Source organism: Gracilinanus agilis, chromosome 1 (assembly GCF_016433145.1).
Source record: "Gracilinanus agilis isolate LMUSP501 chromosome 1, AgileGrace, whole genome shotgun sequence".
NCBI classification, from domain to species: Eukaryota; Metazoa; Chordata; class Mammalia; order Didelphimorphia; family Didelphidae; genus Gracilinanus; species Gracilinanus agilis.
The window spans coordinates 529,653,363-529,676,462 of record NC_058130.1 but is presented as its reverse complement, the minus strand read 5'-3'; the positions used below and the strand labels follow the sequence as shown (position 1 = coordinate 529,676,462).

The window sequence follows — 23,100 nt, the reverse complement described above, 5'->3', positions numbered from 1 at the left end:
CCTAAAGCTCAAAACTAGTATAACAGTTGACTATCCTAGCTGGTCATCGGTTATTGACAGTTCCTTCATTTCACACAAGAGTTAACCTCTATTTGGTAACAAATTTACATTAGTTCTTCCATGCAAATTTTTTTAAATTCCTGCAAAAAACAAATAAGAGCATGCAGAATTTCAACACATTATTAGATTTAAAAGCTATTTGACCACATAAATTTACATCACATATATATACAAAACATTTTTAAAAGGAAATAAAGCATTCACTTAAATTAAAATCATAGCTTTTAGTATTTAAAAAAAAAAAGCTTTTTTCTGATAGAAGAGAGCTCCCTCACTCCTAAGCAATGGTATCTGGTTTTTGCAGTGCTATCCATGTATAAATAGCCAAGTGGTATCTTAACAGAGAGAATACAGAGAAAGAAGGCTTGACCATTAATAATTCCATGCTGTAAACACTGAGTATTGGCTGCTGGCATTTCTTCTTTTCAGCGTACAGTGCACGTCATGCACCTATTCACTTGACTTCTTTTCACACATCTCTCAATAGCCATAAAGCTCCTATCAATATTTCCCACCAGTCCACCCCAAGCTTCTAGTCCAGTTGGTCTTGCAATCATATCCATTTCTTTCAATAGTCCTGAACAGGAGCTAACTCTGGAGTGAGGTTTACAGTGATGTTTTTATACAACCTACTGATCAGTATTTTGGGAGTATATATTAAATTATTCAATCCATCAACGTACTGACGCTCTCTTGAATACCGTAGCAACTTGTATCTGCAGGATGAGAAAGGACAGAAAATATGGTGAAATGTTTAGCAAGAAATACAAAGAAAAATATCTTTGGATCCATTTTACATTGAATAGATGAAATGTCTTAGATATGCAAAAAAATCTTAAAATTAAAAAATTCATAAATACTTATTCTAAGCCCAAATAACTACTAGCATCCTGCATTTCCCCCCTTCTTTTCTCTTTTTTTTTAAGCCCTGACCTTCCGTCTTATAATCAATACTGAGTATTGATTCCAAGGCAGAAGAGTGGTAAGGGCTAAGCAATGGGGATTAAGTGACTTGCCCAGGGTCACACAGCTAGGAAATGTCTGAGGCCCCATTTGAACCTAGGACCTCCTATCTCCAGGCCTGGCTCTCAATCCACTGAGCCGCCTCACTACCCCCACATCCTACATTTTCAAAAGTTAAAAAAAAATAAAGACAACAAAAAAAGTAGCCTTTTTTGCAACATGACAATCCTTGGTATTTAAATGACGGCCATTCTTACTGATGCCATTAATTTATATGAGATTCACACAGAACCTATAAAGAAAGAGTAAGTTTTTTGTTTACAGCTTTATCTTTGAATGAGATTCATATGTTCCTGAACATTTAATGCCAAATTGCCTTTTTATTAACATACTCTGCCAATTGTCACATAGACCTAAAAAAAGGAATAGAAATTGGAGGCTTTCTCTGATCTTCATTTATAATCTGTTTAACTGAATTGTGCATAGTTTACTTCACATATTCTTGAGAATTCAGGATGCAAGATCAAGTTTAGAAAGAAAACAAATAAAACAAACTTTAGAAAGAAAACCGGAAACTGACAAAGTATTATATATATTTTTTGGAGATATGTCAAGAAACAGTCATTTTTACTACAAATAAATCAAGTCCTTTAATGCCATATGGTCTTTATTATGGGGAAGAGGAGTCATTATTTTTCCTTTTGTAAAGAATTGTAATTTTGAAATATATAAGCAAAAATTTTTAGAGGATTTCATCAACATAGCAATAATTCTTTTAAAATGCTTCATATAACTTATGACAAAGAATGCTATTCATCTCCAGAGAAAGAACTATTGGAGTCGGAATACAGATCAAAGCATGTGATTTTTCACTTAAATTTATTTGGGGTTTGGTGTTATACAATTGTTCTCTTACAAAAATGAACAATATGGAACTATGTTTTGCATGATAATTCATGTAAAACCCAGATCAAATTGCTTGCCAACTCCAGGAGCAGGAAGGGAAGGGAAGGAGGGAGATAATTTGGATCATATAACTTTAGAAAACTTATGTTGAAATTTGTTTACATAAATTGTTAAAAATAAAATATCTTTGTAAAAATGCTTCATATAGAGTTATGACCATCTATATGTGAAATTTTCATATTGAGATTTCTAGATGTGAACTTACCGTCCTAAAAACTGGACTTCCCCTCGATGATGATGAGGAATAGACTTGTATTTTCCTAAGTCTCCCTCAGGTCTTGTTACATTATATCCAGCATAATGAACTCTAAGGTTCAATATATGTGAAGAGAGGAAAATATAAGGAAGGCAAATTTTACACATGAAAATCTGAACTATGTCTTCTATTTAAATATGCAAAGCAATTCTGAGGAATCTGTTTATAATCCTGTGAGTTATACTAGACTGCCACAGTACTATGTCCCACCTCCTTTTTTTTTTTAAAGGCACAGGGCATAGAAAGAGAAAGGCAACTATGGAATAAGAATTGGGAATCCAATTGAATATGCCATCCAAAAGGAATTCACACATTCTTGAGAATCAAGATATACCTGGAATAGTAATATCAAGGCTAGGGTGTTCATGGCAAAACATATATAAACAATAGCCACTTATAGAATGAATTCAGAAATACTAAAGAGGTCTGTTCAACAGACATTAAGAGACAAAAGTTATACAGTCAATTCCATTCAATTCAATAAAGATTTTTATCATAACATTGGCAATGTTATGAACAAAATGCTTCATTTTAACAATGGTGTAGTCTGGCTTATTTTTGCATCTGTTCTGAGCTTTCTGCATGCTATGTCTAGAAGAGAAAAGAAGATGAAGATGTCTTTCTGCAACCTAAAGAATGATAACAGGAATTCCTGCTTAACAGAAATTCCCTTTACAGAATCTAGAATAGAGACTAAACCTATGATTTCATTGACACAGAGAACTCCTGGGTAGGGAAATCTTATCCACCAATGCAGACTGGCACTTTCCTGCAATAAATAGGGTTAGAGAATTAACTAGGGCATTATAAAAGGTTAACTTGCCCAGGATCTCATTGTCAGTATGTGTCTCAGTTAGGGCTTGAAGCATGGGCTTCTTGTCTTTAAAACCAACTTTTTATCCATGACTATATCTTACTGCCTTTCACAATGAGACTTCCAGAAATTTGTAGTCAGTCACAGGACTACCTTGAAGAAGAATAATCCTTGAATTTTCAATATTTAGGGCTCACATTCTGTCAAGTTCATGTAGCCAGTATATGACACAAGATGTAACATAAGAAATTATTACAATACAAACTAGAATTGGAGAACTGTTCAGAAGAGGAAGAGGAACAATTTTTACTTCTTACTAAAGCTGTAAGACTTGATGCCAACTTCTTTAGCCACCTCCAGAACTTAGAACCAGAAATCATAGCATCTCTTTCATCCATCTTCAATCTTTCCTTCAAATGTCTTACAAATATGCCCAGTTTTCCCTAATATCCATAATCCTTCTACCTCAGATACCCACCAATCCATATTTCTTGAAAACAAATTTATCTGCTCCCAATACCTTCGTCACCCCCGCCACCAGCACAAACTCTGCTTTGGCTTCCTTCCTACCATTCTAGTGAAACTGCTCTCTGAAAGTTGATCCAGCTCTGATGGGTTTTTTGACTCATCACCTTCAGTAATATATAGCATAACTGATGACCTCCTCACTTAGGATACTTTCTCCTCCTTTGGCTTCAGGTGTGATATTCTCCTGCTTCTCCTCCTGACTATCCAACCATTCCTCTGTATTTGTCATCTTCTTGACAATTTATAGTAGATGCTCTACTATGATTGTTCTCTCTGTGCCCTTCTCTATATATACTCTTTTCCTTGACAATCTCATTCTCTCCAAAAGCTTCATCTATCTCTACTATATAGATTCTCAGATTTATAACTCTGAACTCCCTCAAAAAGCTCTATATATAGTCTATAAGCCAGCTCCACTGGAGGTCTCTTCAGCATATCAATAGCAAAATGCTCATAACCCAAGTTCATTCTCTTTCTACCTTCATTATTTTTGTCAGTGTCACAAGTAGTTTTCCAGTCTTCCACATTTGAAACCTTGAAGTTCTTTGTCTCTTCCTTCTCCTTTGTGTCTTCTATCCAATAAGTTACATGGTTTTGTTGATTTGCCCTCCAAATGTCTCATGAATCTGTTTCCTTTTCTGTATTCTTATTACTACCCACATAGACTAATTACCAGCTATCATGCCAAGACCTGAAACTAAGTCCTAGAGATTTTTCATCCCCAGAATGCCTCTTCTAAGACCCCACTATCCTGGTGGTAAGTGCCTCATTTATATACTACATCCAGACTTAGCTCCAGCAGTGCTTTATATTAATTCCCTGCCTTCTCTTTGCTCATTTTACATTATCTTCTCCTTTTCATTTAAAAAAAAAAACCTTACTATGTATTAGTTCCAAGGCAGAAGAGCAGTAAGGGCTAGGCAATAACGGTTAAGTAGCTTTCCCAGGGTCACACAGCTAGGAAGTGTTTGAGGCCGTATTTGAACCCAGGACCTCTCATCTCCAGGCCTGGCTTTCTATCTATGTTTTCATTTTTGTATACAAAATTAAATCATCCCTGTTTTTAGTCCTAGAAAGGATTTGTCAACCAATCCCTTTGTGGCTACCGTTACTATCCCCATAACTTTCCAAACTAAAATATCCCTCTATGGCCACCTTTTTCTATGTGTTTTCTCCACTATTTTTTTTTGCTCCTAAAATATTTAGAGCAACTCTTTTTACAGTAGTAAAGAACTGGAAACTAAGGAGGTCATCATCATTTGGGAAGGGCAAAACAAATTATGACATATGAATGCAATGGAAAGCTACTGTGGCATAAGAATTGTCAAAAGGTTCCAATGGAAACCTAGGATGATTTATATGAACTGATGCAGAGTTAAGTGAACAGAACTAATAGAAAAAGGTATGCAATAACAAAACAAAAAACTTTGAAAGATATAAAAATATTGATCAATGCAATGATCAATATTGGTTCCAGTGGACTGATGATAAACTATTCTACTCACATCCTGAAAGAGAAGTGATGGGGTTAAGATAAAAAAGTGAAACATATTCATGGTGGGATGAAAAATTAAGGGGGTATGTTTTGCTTCACTGTGTTTAATTGTTATAATGGTTTTGTTTTTCTTTTTTTTTCTTCTAAATGGAAGTGGGGGAATGTTGGAGGGAGACACAATAACTACTTGTAAACTGAATAATAAAATGAAATTTTAAGAAAGAAGTTATACCTTTTGAAGGCAAGACTAGTTTTACTTTTACATTTGTATTCTCTGCACTTAGCAAAGTACTTGATACAATAACTTTTTAATAAGTGCTTTTTTTCCTTCATTCATTCAGATCACAGAAAAAAGGTCAAGTAATCGTGGGCTTTAGGAACCCCACAAAGTTTACGAGAACCTATAAGAATAAGGATACCTTCTAGGAGATAATGTTGAGAGATTAGCTCAGAAGGTATTCAGAGGGTCTAGGTAGGATGTCCTTGGCCCAGAAATCTGAACAAGCCAAATACCTAGGAAAAGTTGACTTTTGCTGAACCTCTGGCTTGATTTCTATACACATTAGAGGTAAGGAAGGGAAATGATGAAGGGAGGGAGGTCTGACAAATTTCCCACTGCTCTTGACACTTGCTGGTACCAACATACAAGGTTTCCTTTTATGGTCCTACTGGGTTGACATAGAAGACAATTACTAAAGAGACAAACTTGTAAAGATTTATTATAAGACTCAGCTATTAACTGACTACAATAAAGGAAACCTGAGGTTGTGGTAAAAGACTCAAAGGAATGAAGGGGGCTTATAGATCCTATACACTGGGTCTGAAAAGCAAAAGCTATGTGGACAGTATAATTTTCTTCCTTAAAATATTTGGCTATGGTTGGGGCAGATGGAGGTTAGGTATATCTTAACTGACCAACTAATCATGGTTAATAACTGACACTGGATGGATAGATATCCTTTCTTAGGTCTGGTAAAGGACTACTCATTATCAGGTCTCTTTCTTCAATTGATTGAGTTAGGATGGAAAAATGAATTCTGTTCTCTCCTTTAATCTTTAATATGTTTACTATTTTAGGGGAAGGGTTCAAATGTTTTGATCCATTTATTTATCTAGGTTCCTGTTTATTCTAAGAATAAAAATCTCTGCATCTTGACTATGGCCGCAGGTCACCTTTATAGGCAGGAAAGCAAGAAAAATTGTTATGAGGTTATTACAAAGGTCAAGGCAAGAGGTAATAAGAACTGGAATGGGGTGATGGGGAATAGAAAAAAAGTTTAACAAACAATGGGAAACAATGGAACTGGCACTAGACAACTGACTGAATGTGTCAAGGTGAGCCAGAGGAAAGAATGACTCAGAGTGATGAGATGACTTATAAGGATCTAACTGTGGATGGCTGAGAGGATGGGGCTACCAGCAACAAAAACAGAGAAATTAGGAAAAGAAGGGGAAGACAATGAATTTAGCTAGGGATATGTTAAGTTGAAAGTGTTAGCAGGATGTCCTGGTGGAAAAAAATCTAACAAGTAGAAATGTAGGTTTGGAGATGTGGGGCTAGAGAGAAATAGGTTTGGGAAAAAGTGGTTACTTTAGTCAAGATATTAATTAAAAGAGAGCCAAGGACATAAAGAATGCCATATTTAGAATTCTGAAGAAAGAAGAATATGCAAATGAAAGAAAAGGACAGACTGGTCATAGAAGTAGAACCATGATATTGTAGAGTCACAGAAGCCAAAGCAGATGATGCTCTTCATTAGGATACATTAGGGTTTTCATTCTCGCCTCTTCTTTCTTTTCTATCACTCAGATACTTTCTGTTACTCCTTTACTCCTGTTTCACATGAGGAAGTGGCCTCACTCCTTAACAAAGCTAACTCTCTGTTTTAAGCAATCTCATTCCATCACATCTCCATCACATTCCATCACATCTCCAAAAGATTACCACCCCTCCATCTTGCCCATTTTCTTACTTATTTTCAATCTCTCCCTCTACTGGGTTCATTTCCTACTGCCTACATATTTGTTCCTTACTGCCCCCATTCTGAAAAAAAAAACGAACACCTTGATTTGATCCTTTCACCCCTACTAACTATTGTCATATCTCTTCTGCCCTTTGTAACTATAAAGGTCATCTATAAAAGTTTTCTCCTCTTTCCACCCATTCTCTTCTTAACCTCAATTCAGCTGCTGACCTTATCATTGCACTGAAATTGTTCACTACAAAATTACTAATGATCTCTTTGTCATTAAATCCAATGGCCTTTTCTCAATTCTCATTCTCCCTGACTTCTCTGCAGTCTTTGACATTGCATCTTAACTTTGGGTCTTACCTCTACTAATTATTTCCTATTTAGCTTGTATTTAGCTTGCTTTGTATATATTTGTTTGTATGTCATCTCTCCCATTAGACTGTCTTTTGCCTCTTTGTGTATTGAATTTAGTACAGTCTCTGGTACATAACAGATACTTAAATGTTTATTGATTGATTTTCATTAGGATAGGGAGGTCAATGATGTCAATTGATTTGGAATATTCAAGGACAATGAAAGAAGGAACACGATATTTGATAAAGATGTCCTTTGGAACTTTGGAGAGTCATTTCTGTCCATGGAAAGTTATTGAGAAGTGATTGTGTAGGTCAGTGAAAGCAACAAATATAGACTTTCTTTCGTGAACAAAACCATCAGTTTTTTTTAAAAAAGAACTCAACAAAGGCACAATCTACTAATTTGCAAATGAAAACATTAGCTAGTGGAAAGTTAGTTACACATCCCAAAGGACATTAAGGTAAATCTTGATTATAAAATAATGGTTAAATATTTCAGTCCTTAGATTTATGGGTTACTATCTTGTTCTATCTGAAAATGCATAAAGAATGCAAAAGATAATCTAATTAAGCAACTTTGATTTATATTCACTTTGTTATGCATCTGAATAACTGTATATTTCTACTAATCAGTATTTTACTGATAAGTTATAAGGAATAATTCCAATTATTAATTGATTGAATGATTGTGTATGAGTCTGTGAATAAAATCCTCTGAAATATCTTGGCAAGATAGCTTTGCCAAGGGGACTTGTGTGCATGCATATAGCATCCTGTAATGTGTCCAGACATTATGACATTTCAGCTTTGAAACTACGAAAGTGGCCTTGGTTTTACTCTACATGGAATAAATCATTATTTTACAGAATATACTTTCTTTAAAAAATATCTTCTTCTCTGGTCACCCTTTCTGAGAAGATATATTCAGAAAACCATTCTCCCTTTAAGAGAGGAGTCTGTGAAATCTAACTCTGTATATAACAGTTGACAAATGTGTTCTGGGACTGTTGGCCAGATAGGGGATACGCCTAGACCATGACATTCTGTAATTTACAACCTTTAAGAGTAAATGTTAGTATGGTTCAAATAATTGCTTTCCAGCATTTATTTTTAATTTTTACAGGAACTATACATGAGCTACTTAGAGATTTCTAAAAAGAAAGGCTGGTAAATGGTAAAGGCTGGAAAAAGTCATTCCATCTCTCATTGTCTCTCTATCCTTTCCCCTTCCTCAATCACAGAAAAGAGTTAAGAAAATGATTACCTTCAAATAAATGTACATGTTAAAGTGGATTAAAGTTGATGAAAATTTATCCAAGATACTAAAACTTTGGGGACTGATCCTTCTAAGGTGGAAGTGATATACTGGGTAGGATGAAGCAGACAATCATAATGCCAGTTTCTAAAAAATTCTATTTGCTGATGGATTTTGAATATAACATAGTATTATTAGTAATACTGATTATTATTTCTTGTTTTGTTTATCCCTCCTTCCTGACAACTTTAAATATAGTTTTGAGACTCCAAGCTCTGCTCACTTTGACTCTGGCCTTAGTTTTTTCTTTTATAAAATAAGAAGGTTAGACAAATTTTCACTTTTGGAGTCCTTTCCAGTTCTATCTATAATCCTACTAGCTTTTTAAAGATGGTAATTTGTTGTATCTAGGAGGGCCAATATCTTTCAAAGAATGGCAATTCAACTTTATAAAACAGTTTATTTAACCTAAAATTCCCTTTCTAGAAAACTTTATTGAACCATTTCTATTTCATTAAGAAAGATATGGCTATAAGAATTACTTAGGTAGTCAATCCTTTTCCTTTCATTTCCCCATTAGTTTTTTAGCAAAAACAGATTTGATCCCTTACATGAAATGAAGAACTACAGTCAAGCAACATACCTATTCCAGAGATCATCATCTTCTCCTCCCCATCCCCAGAAGGCATTAGGAAATCCATTGATTTTTTTAAACTGATCCACTGTCAGTCCACTCACACCACCAAAAAACTCATTATATGGAAGACTGAAAAAGAAAGGAGGTAAAATTTATTCTAAGCAATAAAATTTACCCAGCAGTTTTATGTACAAGTCAGAACTTTAAGTTTATAAATGTGTATAATGGGTGGGGTGGGGGGCAGTAATCTTATTTTCATGAAGAAAATCCACTTTGACAATATTAACCTTCATGAAAAAAATATTGATTCTGTCATAAAAGAGTTGTAAAAATGCCCATAAGAGCTTCTTATTCTAACAGACAAAAGTGTGCATTATTAAAAACATAAAAAACTTTTAATTGGGTCAGCTAGGTGGTACAGTGGATAGTGTTGGGCTTAAAGTCAGAATTACTCAACCTCCTGAGTTCAAATCTGACCTGAGACACTTACTAGCTGTGTGACTGAGCAAATCACTTAAACCTGTTGGTCTCAGCTGTAAAATAAGCTGGAGAAGGAAATGGCAAACCATTCCAGAATCTTTGCCAAGAAAACCCAAAATGGGTCACAAAGAGACAGATGAGACTAAATGATTAAATAAGCAACAACAACAAAAATATAACTAAAAATTGTCAATAAATAGAACGTTTTTATACTACAGTGAACAGGGAAAATGCCCTTCAAATGTACTGTTAGTCACAAAGACTGTAAAAAGTAATTATGATAGTTGTTTTCCCAGAACTAAATACTAATAGTGTTCAAAGTATCCTGCTTGATTTTTTTTGTGCTAAAATTAAACTCTTACCAAGCCTATCAACAATTATGTCTAAGTTGCTATGCACTTATTACAGCAGAGTTCCATTAAAAGGTGTACTTCCAGAGAACAAGAATTGCTTTGTTTTTGTCTTTCTAACCTCACCTCAAGGCACACTACCTGGCACACAGTACGTGTTTAACAAATGTCTGCTTATTAGTTAGTTAATTACATTGATAAAACGCAGAAACATTATTTAATTTAAAATAAGCTAGTTTGGGGAAAATCAAAATTAAGATGGATAAATAAATTTATTTGGTCCAGCTGCTTATTTCTATAATACTCTTCAAAATAGGTCATAAATCAAATATTTTACTGTTGCTAATGTGGGAACTATTCCAACCACACAGAAGAATGGTCAAAGACATTTTGAGGCAGGGGCTCTGAAATACAGCATGGCTTAGAGAAAACTTCCAAAAATGTTGAAGTCATTGGATATAAGCAAGAAGAAGATGGAGGAATTTTTCCTCCCGAATAATAACATTAAGAGTTCACATAAAGGGGCAGTTAATTGGCCCAGTGGATAGAGTCAGGCTTGGAGAAGTGAAGTCCAGGGATCAAATCTTCCCTCAGACACTCCCTAACTGTGTGACCCTGGGCAAGTCAATTAACCCCCAATGTTTAGCCCTTACTTCTCATCTGCCTTAGAATCAATTGATTCTAAGACAAAATGTAAGAGTTTAAAAAAAAATAAGAGCTAATATATAATTTTTTATATACAATATCTTATTTGATTCTCACAGCCAAGTGTAATGTACCCATTTAACAGACGAAGAAACTCAAAGTTAGAAAGGCTAAGTGGCTCTCTCCCAAATACTAATCAATTAATCAATAAAAATTTATTAAGTGCTTGCTACCTGCCAACACTCTACTAAGGGTCTGAAATAGGATTCAAACATAGGTCTTCCTGAATCCAGTTTTAGCTCTTTTCCCATTATGCCATTATGTCTCTACACAAATTTGAGTCCATTATTTCTTATTTATTCTGAAAGAGGAACTTAGAAAACAATGGCAATATATATATAATATTGGAAATTTTTTAGTCCCCTTTACAGCCTCTTGGAAAGTTTTTCTCTGATTCCTCATTGTGGCACAAAAGGATTCTTCAATTCAACAAACAACTATTAAAGGTCTATTGTGTATAAGCAGATAGGCAGTATAGTGTTTAAAGCACCAGATCTGGAACCAGGAAGATCTGAATTCAAATCCAGCCTCACACACATTAACTATGTGACTTTGGGCAGGTCATTTTACTCCCTATTTGCCTCAGTTCCTTATTTGTAAAATGGGGACACATTGGAGAAGGAAATGGCAAACCACTCCAGTATCTTTGCCAAGAAAACCCCATGGGCTAAGTTCACAGGATCACTAGAGTCAAACATGACCAAATGACAAAACTGTTTTAACAACAGATGTACAAGACACTAGGAACACAAAGACAAAAAAAAGTGGTCCCTGCCCGCAGGGAGCTTACATTCTACTAGGCTGTGCCTACACGGGCACAAACTTGAACTGGTTTTATCAAGATGAAAAAACACTAGGCTACCAGCAAGACTATATTTTCTTGAAGACTAGCCTAACCATAGATGAAAAGCCTTACCACCTTTGATCACATCAATCCATGATATGCAGAAAGCCACAAAAAAAAGCTATAACAACAACAACCAAAAAAAAAAACAAAAACAAAACTCAGTCCTGTGCTTACCCATTTGTTTCCTAGGTCACAGGAAAAAGATAAGATGATGAAGAATAGCCAACAAGATGGAGAATGCTCTGACTGATGGAGACCAATCATAAACTGAACTATTCTTATTTCCTAACTCTTCAGTTGGGTGTAATTGTTGACTCTTTTTAATAAGCATGTACTTTTATTCTGTTATCAAATCAGTAAGCATTTAGACATAATAACCCCAGGGGTATCAAAGACAGAAACAAAGATCTAATATTCATAGCAGCACACTTAATAGTAGCAAGGAAGTTGAAACAAAGTGGCTATCCATTAATTTAGGAATGGCTGAACAAACCTTTATAAATGTAATGGGATATTATCTTGCATTAAGAAATAATGAATATAAAGAAGTCAGATAACCATAGGAAGATCTGTATGACCCAAAAGTGAGATATTCAAACCAAAATAGCAATAGACCAATTATTATAATAATATCACAATGAAAAGATCCCTAAAAGGAAGTTGAATTCTGAGGGACCAAAAAACCTTAATATTCTAAGAGAATTAATAATGAAACATATTTCTCTCCTTCCTGCAAAGAGGTCAAAAGCTAATATCATATACATTAGATAATATAGCTAGTCTTTCTGCCTAATTGATTTTTCTTACAGGAGTGATTAAATCTAGAATAGAGTACTAAAAGTACTTCCAGAAGCAACTATAATGTAAAAAATAATTAATGATTTTTTTAATAGAAGGTTTTTCCCTTCTGCTTCTTCTAGCTTTTTTTTGGAGATGCTGAACAAAGAGTAAATGTTTGTGAATTTGAAATTCCCGGCCTTACTTTCCTAAATTTTCCCTTCCTGGTAGAAACTATATCTGCTATATCCTGTTGCCATGCCCTTAAACGGTCTTTTGCCTTACTCTTCATCTCTCTCTCTCTCTTTTTTTTTTTTTTTGCATCTTCTATTATTTTTCCAGATAAGTCAGTGAAGGGCTCCAGGTTACTAGTTATTTGTTAGTGTCTGGGAATTAGAGTGACAAGGCTGAGTTATTTGCATTATCAGGCCAGGCATTTGACTCCCTTTTAAAATCATCTACCATCTTCACAGAGGGAGTAAATGGAAATCATTTCATGAAATGAATGGTTTATTTTGTGCATATAATATTCATGCATGGTATATTAAGTTTAAAAGCATGGCTTGTTCAAGCAGTAATTCTACAGTGACTAGTCAGATTTGTTTTCGTTTTAAATATATAATAAATTATAATAAATGTGCTTATCCAAGAGAAACAAATTCTCACATTAGATATGTCCAAAAATGGTATCTCATTCTTCACACAACCCTTTTTCCCCACTCCTCACCCTTCTCCAAGAGGCAGGTTATATGATAAAGGTTATAAGTAGGCTATTATATAACACATATTTCCCTGTTCATCATCAATATTAGATCTTTGTTTCTGTCTTTGGGAAATAAGACATGTGTTGCTTACATTAAAGAAAAATTCATGAAGGAAATAAAGTAAAGAACTGTATGTTTCAATCTGCATTTCAAGATTCCCTCTGTTTCTTCTATGGTTATAGATATCCTTTTCCTATATGAGTCCCTTGGAGTTATCCTAGATCCTTGCCTTGTTTATAATAGTTAAATCATTCACAATTGATCAGCATATATTATTGCTGTTATTATATGCAATGTTCTCCTGCTTCTACTCACTTCACTTTGCCTCACTTTATATGTCTTTCTAGGTTTTTTGTGATCCTCTTGTTTGCCATTTCTTATGGTTCAATAGTATTCCATATACCACAACTTGTTCAGCCATTCCCCAATTGATGGACATCCCTTCAGTTTCCAGTTCTTTGCCACTACAAAAAAAAGAACTGCTAGCAATATTTTAGAGCATATAGTTTCTCTTCCTTTTTCCTTGGTCATCTTAGGAAATAAATCTAATAACAATATTCCTGGATCAAAAGGTATATACATTATAACTCTTTGAGTATAATTCCAGATTGTTCTCCAAAATGGTTGAGTCAGTGCACAGTTCTACCAACAATGTATTAGTCTCCCAATTTTTCCAAATCCCCTCCAAAATTTGTCATTTTGCCCTTTTATCAATTTAGCCAATTTGATAGATGTGAGATATCTCAGAGTTGTTTTGATTTGCCTCTCTCTAATGTAGTGCAAATAGGATGCATATCAGCCCTGTAAAGCCTTACTGCAGAGTTTCTGACAGTTGAAAAAGGGTTTAGAATCCTGAGGTTAGTCAGTTGACCCTGGGGACCCGATGAGAGTAGAAGGGTCAACTGAGCTCTATTCTTTAGACTGAAAACCGGACCTATATTCTGCAGCTTTTCTCTTAAAATTCGTTAGCTTAAATATTTCCTTTGGATCTCCCTAACCTCCCTTATTCCCAAACATCATTTTCCCTTCCTAAATTTCTTGAAAAGTTTTGAAAGCAGGGTGGATCTGGGGTTAGCTTTCAAACTTGGTAGACATAGTTTCCCTGTAGTCAAATAGGGCTTACCCAAATTACAAATTATCTCTTGAATCATTGTATCCAACTTTCCTAACCCTATAGGCTACAAAACCCTTTGGGGGTGAGTTAGGCAGGTCCTATCTCAGTCTCACATTCCTGTCTCCCTCCCCCACCTGAAGCTTTCCCTAGGCGGCTGTTAGAGTTACCTTTTACCCCTCCATCCCTTCCAATCAACCTTAAAAATCAATAAACCCAGTTGGTCGAGTAATCAAACCTTTGGCTAGTTCATTAGTTGATTGATAAGAGAGAGGGAGAAGGGGAGAAAGGAATAACATTGTTCTTGGGTCATGAAGGGAAGTGGAGGTGTCCATTTTGGAGGAAGTGCAATCTTTTTTTTTTTTTTAACCCTTAACTTCTGTGCATTGGCTCCTAGGTGGAAGAGTGGTAAGGGTGGGCAATGGGGGTCAAGTGACTTGTGCAGGGTCACACAGCTGGGAAGTGTCTGAGGCTAGATTTGAACCTAGGACCTCCCGTCTCTAGGCCTGGCTCTCAATCCACTGAGCTACCCAGCTGCCCTCAGGAAGTGCAATCTTAATACTTCCTCTGAGCTATTCCTTTGTGAACCTGAGAAACTGACTAGAAGCCCTCTAGTCAGTTTCAAGCCATTCTTGGCTGGCCCCAACCTTTGTCTGTAGAAGTGCCCTTCCTACCTGGAGGGCTCAGTTTGTTTCCCTTCAGTGTCTTTGTCTCAAACCTGTGTCCCACTCTGTGTCTCTCAGGCTGTAGCTGTCTACCCTTACAACTCTTTATACCTCCGTGTTTATATTCCCTAAACTTAGTCATTCCCTTACTTATCCTACCACCTCAATCTACCACCTTCAATATTGTATCTTCATTATCTATTTACTGCCTTAGGGATCCACAAACCCCTATCTACAGTGCCTTATCCCTATTCACATTACCTTTAGTCCTTTACCTGCCTTATCCCTATTGCAACCTTACCTTGCCTTAATCTCCCTATTACCTCTAGCCTATTCCCATATTACAACCACCTTATTACCCTCTAGTTTTATCCCCTTATTACATCTGCCTTAAATTCCCTTATTACATCTAGATAATTCCCCTTATTACACTAATCAATAATGATTTAGAGCATTCAAATTTACTTGTGAATGTTGAATTTTTGTTTGAAAGGAAGCTTCTGGTTGTTCAACTTCAATAAGAAGAACAGATCACATGTGTAATAGCTTTATGGTTTCATAAGGAACTTTCCCTGCTGTGAAGTAGGTACTTAATGAATTATTATTTTCATTTTATTGGTAAAGAAACTAAGGTTCATAAGGTTCAGCAATTTGCCAATGATCACTCGGCTATTAAGAATAAGAGCTTGAACCATGTCTGTTGGCTCTCAGTTAAGCACTCTTTCCACTATATACCAAATGGCAATGTTAAACTTATAAACCTAATTGAGATGCTCATGCATCTGTATTAAGATCACAAGTAACCAAGATTAGGAGGAAAGCAATAAGTTGGAAAAAATTTCTAGACAATTCCATGAATAGAGGTCTCATGTCTAAAAGAGATAATAATTCTGTCAAATATATAAGAATATGAGCCATTCCTCAACTGACAAGTAGTAAAAAATATGAACAGTTTTTGGATGAAGATATCAGAGCTATAAAAATATTCCAAACCTCTGTAAACTTAGGCAAGTGATGTAGCATCTCTGAGTTTCAATTCCTTTCCTTCATCTACAAATGAGGGAACTGGACTAGAAGATGTCTGAGATCCTTCTAGTTGTAAAATTCTATGACTAATGATTTATCTCTGTTGGGGGGCACAGAGCTCTAATAAGGAACATGAGAACCATTGAGACAAAAGAAATAGGTGGCAAGAAAACACATATTATTTTTCACTTATTTCCAAAGACCATTCCAAAGACAGATACTAAATTGTTTTAAAATAGAATAAATTAAATTTTCTTACATATTGAGGCTACAAACCACAACAGTCTATTTTTTACATTTGCTCCTAAAAGAAATATTAAGCATTCCATTGACCTTTGTTAAATGGATTTTAGAAGCCAATGTGGGGTGGGGGAAGGAAGGCAGCTTGACATCTATGAAATCAAACTACAAAGAAAGCTATCTAGTTCACTGCATTTAAAGCAAGTCAGCCTTGAATGGGCATAAGTAACAAACTACTCTTCTGATTATACAATAGAGATAGAATGAGGGGGAGAGGGAAGAGAAGAGAGGAGAGAGAGAAAGAGTGAGTAAGTGAGTGAGTGAGTGAGAGTGTGAGAGACAGAGAGAGAGAGAGAGAGAGAGAGAGAGAGAGAGAGAGAGAGAGTGTGTGTGTGTGTGTGTGTGTGTGTGTGTGCACACGTGCAGGAGGAAGAAGGAGAAACAAAGGAAGACAGAAGGGAGAAGACAGGGAAAGATACAGACACATACACAGAAACAAACTCTGAGAAAGATCTCTGACTTCCAATCTTAACATAACTGATACTGCTGGGGGGGCAGCTGGGTAGCTCAGTGGATTGAGAGTCAGGCCTAGAAACGAGAAGTCCTAGGCTCAAATCTGGCCTCAGACACTTCCCAGCTGTGTGACCCTGGGCAAGTCACTTGACCCCCATTGCACACCCTTACCACTCTTCCACCTAGGAGCCAATACACAGAAGTTAAGGGTTTAAAAAATAAAAATTAAATAAAAATTAAAAAATAACTGATACTGCTGTCTCCAGAGTTATAAATGATCTCTTAATTCACAGATCTAATGGTCTTTTCTCAATCCTCATTTATTTCAACCTCTTGACAGTTTTTGACACTATTGATCAACTACTCCTCATGGATACTCTTTCCTCTTGGTTTTCATAAATAGCTCTTTCTTATTTTTTTTCCTCTCTCTCTGGCTGCTCCTTTAATAGATCAGGCATGTCACATTCATAAAACATAAAAATAATGTATATGACAAATTATTGCACGTGTGATATATTATGTTGTCTAATATGTTCTGATGTTCTATCTCACATTGTCCAGTCCAAACACTACTATTCAAAGTTTTGGCAAAGATTTACACCAAATATCTCATATGGGGGAATGGTAATGTGCTAGGGAGAAGCACTAAGCATGAAAAGCATGGAAGGAATCCAAAATATGCCTGCACTTTTTCTTCCTACTCTACTAAAGGGTCCATAAGGATGACACCATGTCTTACTTATCTTTTTATTTCCCCTAATGCTTAACACAGTAAACTTCCTGTAATAAATTCTTAAAAATTAAATTGAGTGCTTTTTGGAGAATATCAATACCTTTTAGGACAGGCAATATTTTTGAGAGAAAGACACTCTAGATCTTTCTGCCTAGATGGTACTACCTATTCACTTCCACCTTTTAGAATTGTTGTGTTTTTTTTCAACAGTCCTTGTATCACCTTAAAATTTTGACTTTTTCTTTTAACTGATGATAAAGGGAATTTCAATTTTTTGGAGTACTTTTGTTTTGGAGAGTTTTATTCTGAATTACTTTTCATTATCTTAAATTAAGTGATATGATATTCAGGTTTTCCACTGCCTATACCAGCTATAGATACTGACATTATATTACAATGCTTGTCCACAAAACTTTATTAGCTTTCTCAAGTCCACTTGGCTGACAAAGTATTATTCTAAGAACAGTTTCCTAATAATGTCACTGTCCTGCTAAAGAAGTGCCTGTGCCTCCCTATTGCTTTTAGAATAAAACACCTCCTTCATTACAGCCCTTTACCATCTGGATCTAGGGCAGCCACTGTGGATAGAAGGCTGAGCCTGGATTCAGAAAGACCTGAGTTCAAATCCAGCTTCTGATACTCCCTAGCTATGTGACCCTGGGCAACTCACTTAACCCAGTTTGCCTCAGTTTCCATATCTGTAAAATGAGCTGGAGAAGAAAATGGCAAATCACTAGTATCTCTGTCAAGAAAACCCTAATTGGGGTAATGTAGAATTAGATACAACTGAAATGCCTAAATAACAATAACAACCATTTAGATCTAATCTGCCTTTTGAGGCTTAATATCCATTACTCTCCTTCACTCACATTTCTATATTTCAGCCAAATTAGTCTATTTGCTGTCCCATTGCTCCTAATCTCCTATGTTCTGTCTTCCTACCCTCAAAAAGGCTTTCCTCTATGTCTCCTTCACTTCTAAGAATCCCTGGCTTCTTAGTAAGCTCAGCTCCAGCATTACCTTCTACATGAGGCTTTTTCTTGGCACTTACCACTACTCCTTCCCCCCAACACAATTATCTTCCATTATTTACCTTGTACTTAATTTGTGTATATATATATATGTGTGTGTGTGTGTGTGTGTGTGTGTGTGTATGCATATATATTCACATACACATACACAATCTACCACACCATGCTACTGAGCAGATTCCTGCTTTGAGTGCGAGACTAGAGCAGATAAGTTATGAAGTCCCTTCCAACCCTAAGATGCATTTTCTGTCCTCCATGGCTAGACTACTTTCTCTTCTCACTTGGGCCTCCTAGAATCCCTGGCTTTCTTCAAGATTTAGCTCAAGCAATACCTTCTCGGGGAGTCCTTTCTTTGCCCCACCCCCACAGCTGCTACCATCCCTCAACTTTGCCTGTATTTTGTAAATACATATTTATGTATTTACTGTCTGCTTCCTTTAGAATGTGAGTTCTTTGGGGGCAGTTAGGAGGCTCAGTGGACAGAGAGCCAAGGCTTGGAGATGGGCAGTCCTGGGTTCAAATTTGGCCTCAGACACTTCCTTACCGTGTGACCCCAGGTTAAGTCACTTAACCTCAATTTGTCTAGCCCACTCTTCTGCCATGCAACCAATATTTAGTATTGATTCTAAGACAAAAGATAAGAATTTTTTAAAATGGGAGCCCTCTGAGGACAAGAATTGTATTGGCATTTTTCAGTATTCCTAGCACTTAACACATAGTAAAAAACAAATGCTTGTTTATTGATTGAAGACAGGTCTAATATCATCTTCTGCATGAGGCAAATACTTCCCAGCCCCAGCTGTTAGGGCCATTCCCTCAAAAGCCACCTGGCATCTGCTGTGTATATGTGTCATATATATTTACATCACCAGTGTCCAAAAATCTTAGTACAATTTTAAGCTTTAATAAATTAGTAACTTTCTGAAGACATAATTGTAAGACCCAGAATTCTTATCCTTAGTAGCTACCTACTGATTTGTCTCATAGACTCAAGGCTTCTGAATAGACAGAGCACTGGGCAAAAGTCCTGAACGAATGTTAAGCTTCAATGCCTTAAAACTTCACTAAGACTTTTGGGATACCTTGTATTGAATGTTGTCTCTCCTGCTAGAACACATGCTCCCTTCCTACCTCTGTGATCCTGGGCAAGTCACTTAACCTCAACTGACTAGCCTTTACTGCTCTTCTGCCTTGGAACTGATACTTCACATCAATTCTAAGACAGAAGGTCAGAGTTTAAAGAAAAAAGAACATATGCTCTTCGAGGGTAGAGTCTGTTTCACTTTTGTATCCATAACCCTAGCACCCAACACAGTGTCTCCTAGTATGTTGTAGGCACTTAATAAATACTTATTTATTTATTATTAAGGGTTGGGAATGCTGTGGAGCTGGAAATGGGGCAGAGAGGTAATGGGGATCATAGATCTAAAGTAGGTCAGTTCAATTTTTCACGCAGCTCATACAGCTGACAAAAAAAAAATCACTGATTTCAGGGAAGACTGCTGCTGTGTGAGTGTTTGGTAAAGCTAGAAACTAGTCATTATTTGGGATAGCAAAACGTATTCAGGAAGGAGTATGTTACTGAGTGTGGAAAAAGCATTTTATCTGATTTGGAGAAGAAATGACACCTGGGAATTATAGGGCAGCTGGATATTCCCCATAGTATTGGTCTTTGGCATTCCTTTGGTATCATTATTAATTTGGTATCTCTATGTCATCATTATGAATTATTAAAGGAGAAGTGGGAGGAGTCTCAAATGTTAGCAATAGTCCAGGTTGCATCCTGTGATGCTACTAAGTAAAAATTTTAATAGCATGAAGAAGTATAGAGTATAAGAACTATTGAGGCTATGATTTCAGGAGTCTGATACTGTCTGCTCAAATTTTATTAGTGAAGCCTATTGCAGTTCCCATTCCAGGTACAGGCAATAGTAAGTGACTTTCATAACTTATCTGCCAGTTTTCTAGATTCCAGGAGTTCATATCTATGAATAGATAAATATTAACTCATTGGAATTTGAATAAGGTGCTCCCTGGCAAAACAAAAATGCAACACTAATTTTATTCATGGCCTGAATTTCTAATTTAAGACTTCTGAACCAGTCTGTACCTTTTAAAGAAAGGGTTCTTGGATTCCAGGGAACCATGGGGTCTATGAATTTAAATGGGAAAATAATCACATATTTATTTCAATATGATTGGCTTCCTTTGTCCTTATGGTACTATAATGTAAAAAATCTTACATGACAGAGGAGAAGAAAGCTAAGGGCCATTATGGCAAAGAATTCAGAAAAAAGATAAGTTAGGAAGATCTCGTGAACTAAAATTCTACAAGGGTAATTAAACTAAGGAAGGATAAGAAATTTCCAAGAATGAAATTCTGAAACCACAACTGTAGGACCTATTCTAGTCCCTAGTAGTTTCTTGCTGATTCATCTCAGAGAAGCAAGACTTCTTAATATGCAAAGGGTTGAATAACATTCCTACATGAATGTTAAGTTCTTTATTACTGTACCTATAAAGTGCTTTTTAAAAGCAGGCATTCTCAACTTTTGAAGGAGATCATGGACATAGTTGGCAATGTGGTGAAGCTTATGAACTACTCCTCAGGGAAAAAAATATGTTTTTACAAGCATAAAATAAAATCATAGGTCCAAAAAGGAAGTCAATTATATTGAAATAAAGATGCAATTATTTTCCCATCTAAATTCACAGAACCCTTGGATGAACTAACTGTGGATGAACTAACTCATAGTTCAGTTCTAGAAACACTGACTAGAGTTCATGTTAGATGAGAGTCAGTAGAAGAAACGAGATGTTTAGCCTGAAAAGGACAAGGCTCATCAGAAACATGATAGTCTTTTATCATGTATCTGAAAGATTGCCATGTGAAAGAGGAATGACATTAATTCTGTTTAGTCCCCGAAGAAAGAACTAAGACCAATGAACAGACATTGCAAAATTAAGGCTGAAATAAGGAAATTTTTCTTAACATTAAGAGCTATACAAAAATGGAACAGACTGAACATCCAATGGACTGGGTTTTCTCCTTGTTGGAGATTTTTTAAAAGGGATGAATGACCACTTTGTCAAGTAAGTTGTATGGTAAATTCTTTTTTCCTTTGTGAAATAGTCCCTTGTGCTTTTCCTACGTTCTAAACCTTTCTCTAAATATTTTCTGATTATGTGACCCTAGGCAAATCACTTATATTCTCTCAGTCTCAATTTCTTCATCTACAAAATATAGAAAATAATAACACCTATCTCACAGGGATTTTGTGAGGACCAAATGAAATAATATACGTAAAGCACTTTTCAAGCCTATTAAAGTACTCTATAAATATTAGCTTCCATTTTTTTATATATGTGTTTAACTACAAGACTACTACTATCTTTTCCAACTACAAAATTCTCTGACTATGACTTGAGCCATATAATGCTATGCAGTTATTAATACTTCACAAATGCATTTTCCCAAAGAAATTGTATATTACTTACATGTACATGTATTTGTCCAGCTTTGCTGCAAAATGACGTGGCATTTCTCCACAACCATAATAGTTTCGGTCATTTTCAGGTAAATGATCCACATCATGAAAAATTATACAGTCCCACATCATATCTTTCATAGCTTCTTTAAATCCAACATTAAAGAGCATCGCACGATTAAAAGGTTGGGTGCCAGTCTTTTAGGAGAGAAACCAAAGAGAACACAAATGATAAGAACAAGAAAACACACTGGTCTTATCATACTATAGAGGAAGAAAATTTATTACTAAGCACAAAAGCCAAGGTCTTGGTTATAATCATTTCTCTGTAAAACTCATCAATGAAATCATATTAAAATAACCAAAAAATTTAAAAAGGAACCACTATCTGATTGAGTAGAATATAAAAGTAATAAACATTTCAGAGTACAAATATTCAAGTACCAGCTTAGATGGTCTTGACAATTAATAGTCACTTCAGGCTCCAAGCCCAAATAGAAGATGACATCAGAACTTGATTATTCCTCAGAAGATTATTTTCCAAAGTGTCTGAACCAATCACAATTATCCAATGAGTCTCAAGAGAACCTGGCTATATAAATGAAAAAGTGGTTTCCTTTCCTAGTTCTGAGGTCTTAGCAGAAAACACTGTTACCCTAAAATTTCACCTCACATTGTGCAAATTAGCAAAGATTACCAGAAAAAATGGCAACAGTCAATGGAATGATAGGTGTATTACTTTACTGTTTGTGGAGCTGTGAAATGGTACAACCATTTTTGAAAAGCAATTTGGAATTATGCAGATAAAGTGACTAAAATGTCCATACCCTTTGAACCAGAGACTCCATTAGTTGACTATCAAAGAAGCCATAAACACGAAGAAAGTCCTTACATACACTAAATATTTATAGCAGCACTTTTCACAATAGCAAAAAATTAGAAGCAGAGTAGATGTTCATCAATTGGGGAATGGTTAAACAAATTGTACTATGTGAATTTAATGAATGAATGAAATGGAATTTAATATGCAGCAAGAAATTTAAATAAAGAGACGTATGGAAAGATCT

The 23,100-nt window shown here is 35.7% G+C and overlaps 1 protein-coding gene across 1 annotated transcript in view; it reads right to left on the bottom strand.

The window, feature by feature from the left end:
• Positions 1-360: 360 nt before the first annotated feature.
• B4GALT6 (beta-1,4-galactosyltransferase 6) overlaps positions 361-23,100 on the bottom strand; it is an 89,402-nt gene continuing 66,662 nt past the window's right edge. Inside the window, exons 6-9 of the mRNA XM_044666440.1 lie at positions 22,044-22,231; positions 9,310-9,432; positions 2,195-2,296; positions 361-776 (exon numbers count right to left, since the gene is read on the bottom strand). Coding sequence (XP_044522375.1) covers positions 629-776; positions 2,195-2,296; positions 9,310-9,432; positions 22,044-22,231 — 561 coding nt within the window. The 3' untranslated portion in view covers positions 361-628. The remainder of the gene's footprint in view (positions 777-2,194; positions 2,297-9,309; positions 9,433-22,043; positions 22,232-23,100) is intronic.